A 1,015-nucleotide genomic window follows, 5' to 3' on the forward strand; every position below is an offset into this window, starting at 1 on the left:
TACTAGATAGTACGTATATATGTAAGAAATGGATTTGTTGTGGTATTTTAGAAATATTTCTCACATATCAGCGACGGATATGGAGTTTTGTGGTTTTCTCCAAGTTGTGAGTCATCCCACCAATGCATCACGGGCCAATGTTCTTTCCCAATGAGTACTACCCACAAAGAACCTATATGAGCTACATGTTTGATAGGGTTTCGGGTTTGATACGATCTGTAACAGACAAAACCAAGACAAGACGCAAAAAGAGGCAACGTTCAATAACTTGGACCTCCCTTTGAGAACAAAACTCAGAGTGAAGGTGCACATTTCTTGATCAATTTGATTGGAGAAGTTTACAAAATGAATACTATACATGACATGCTGCCTTGCTGCGTCGAAGGGAAAATCAATATGACAACAATATAGTACATAACAGCCAATATCATTATTCTAGCCCACTATATATCAGGACCTTACAGGCTGTGCGATTTTTGCAAAGACTTCCGTCTTTGCGAAGGATGCCCGGGTTCATAAATCAGCTGCTCCAGGGTTGCTCCTGTAGCTAAGGAAGGCAAGACAGCTCCACAGTCGCTTCCCTTCCCTAGCTGCGGCGGCAAGAGTTGCACCAGTCGGGAGCGCACAGACGCCATTAATTTACGGGGAGGATCATGAATCTTGTGCGAAGGGTAGCTCTTGGAGCTGGTAAGCATCTGGTTGCCGTAAATCTCGCCATTGGGAGAATGATTCTCCGGCAAAGGATCTGAAAGTGCAGCATCGTGCGCTAATATGATCAATAGCAAGAAGATGTGCGTAACGCATGTATGCAAGTAGATAAGTAGCCGAGTCCTGAGTTTACACCTTGAAGAGCCGGTGGAGGCTCCTGAAGAAGGGCGGGAGTGTCCCCGGCTTTAGCGGCTGGAGGATCACCGGTGGGATCAGGAATCTGCTGCGGAGGGTCGCTCCTGGAACTGCTAAGAGAAGAGGGGAGATAGCTCCACAGTCGCTTCATGAGTGACTCCAGCTTGGATGC

At 46.6% G+C, this 1,015-nt stretch overlaps 1 protein-coding gene across 1 annotated transcript; it reads right to left on the bottom strand.

Annotated features, from left to right (window-relative positions):
- Window positions 1-293: 293 nt before the first annotated feature.
- Window positions 294-1,015, bottom strand: LOC123177057 (uncharacterized; the record flags this gene model as incomplete). Its single annotated transcript, XM_044591015.1, is given in 2 exon segments — window positions 294-745; window positions 844-1,015. Coding segments are annotated over 2 exon segments (459 nt in total), but the record flags the coding sequence as incomplete, so codon positions are not given.

This window comes from Triticum aestivum, unplaced genomic scaffold, assembly GCF_018294505.1.
Source record: "Triticum aestivum cultivar Chinese Spring unplaced genomic scaffold, IWGSC CS RefSeq v2.1 scaffold45953, whole genome shotgun sequence".
NCBI classification, from domain to species: Eukaryota; Viridiplantae; Streptophyta; class Magnoliopsida; order Poales; family Poaceae; genus Triticum; species Triticum aestivum.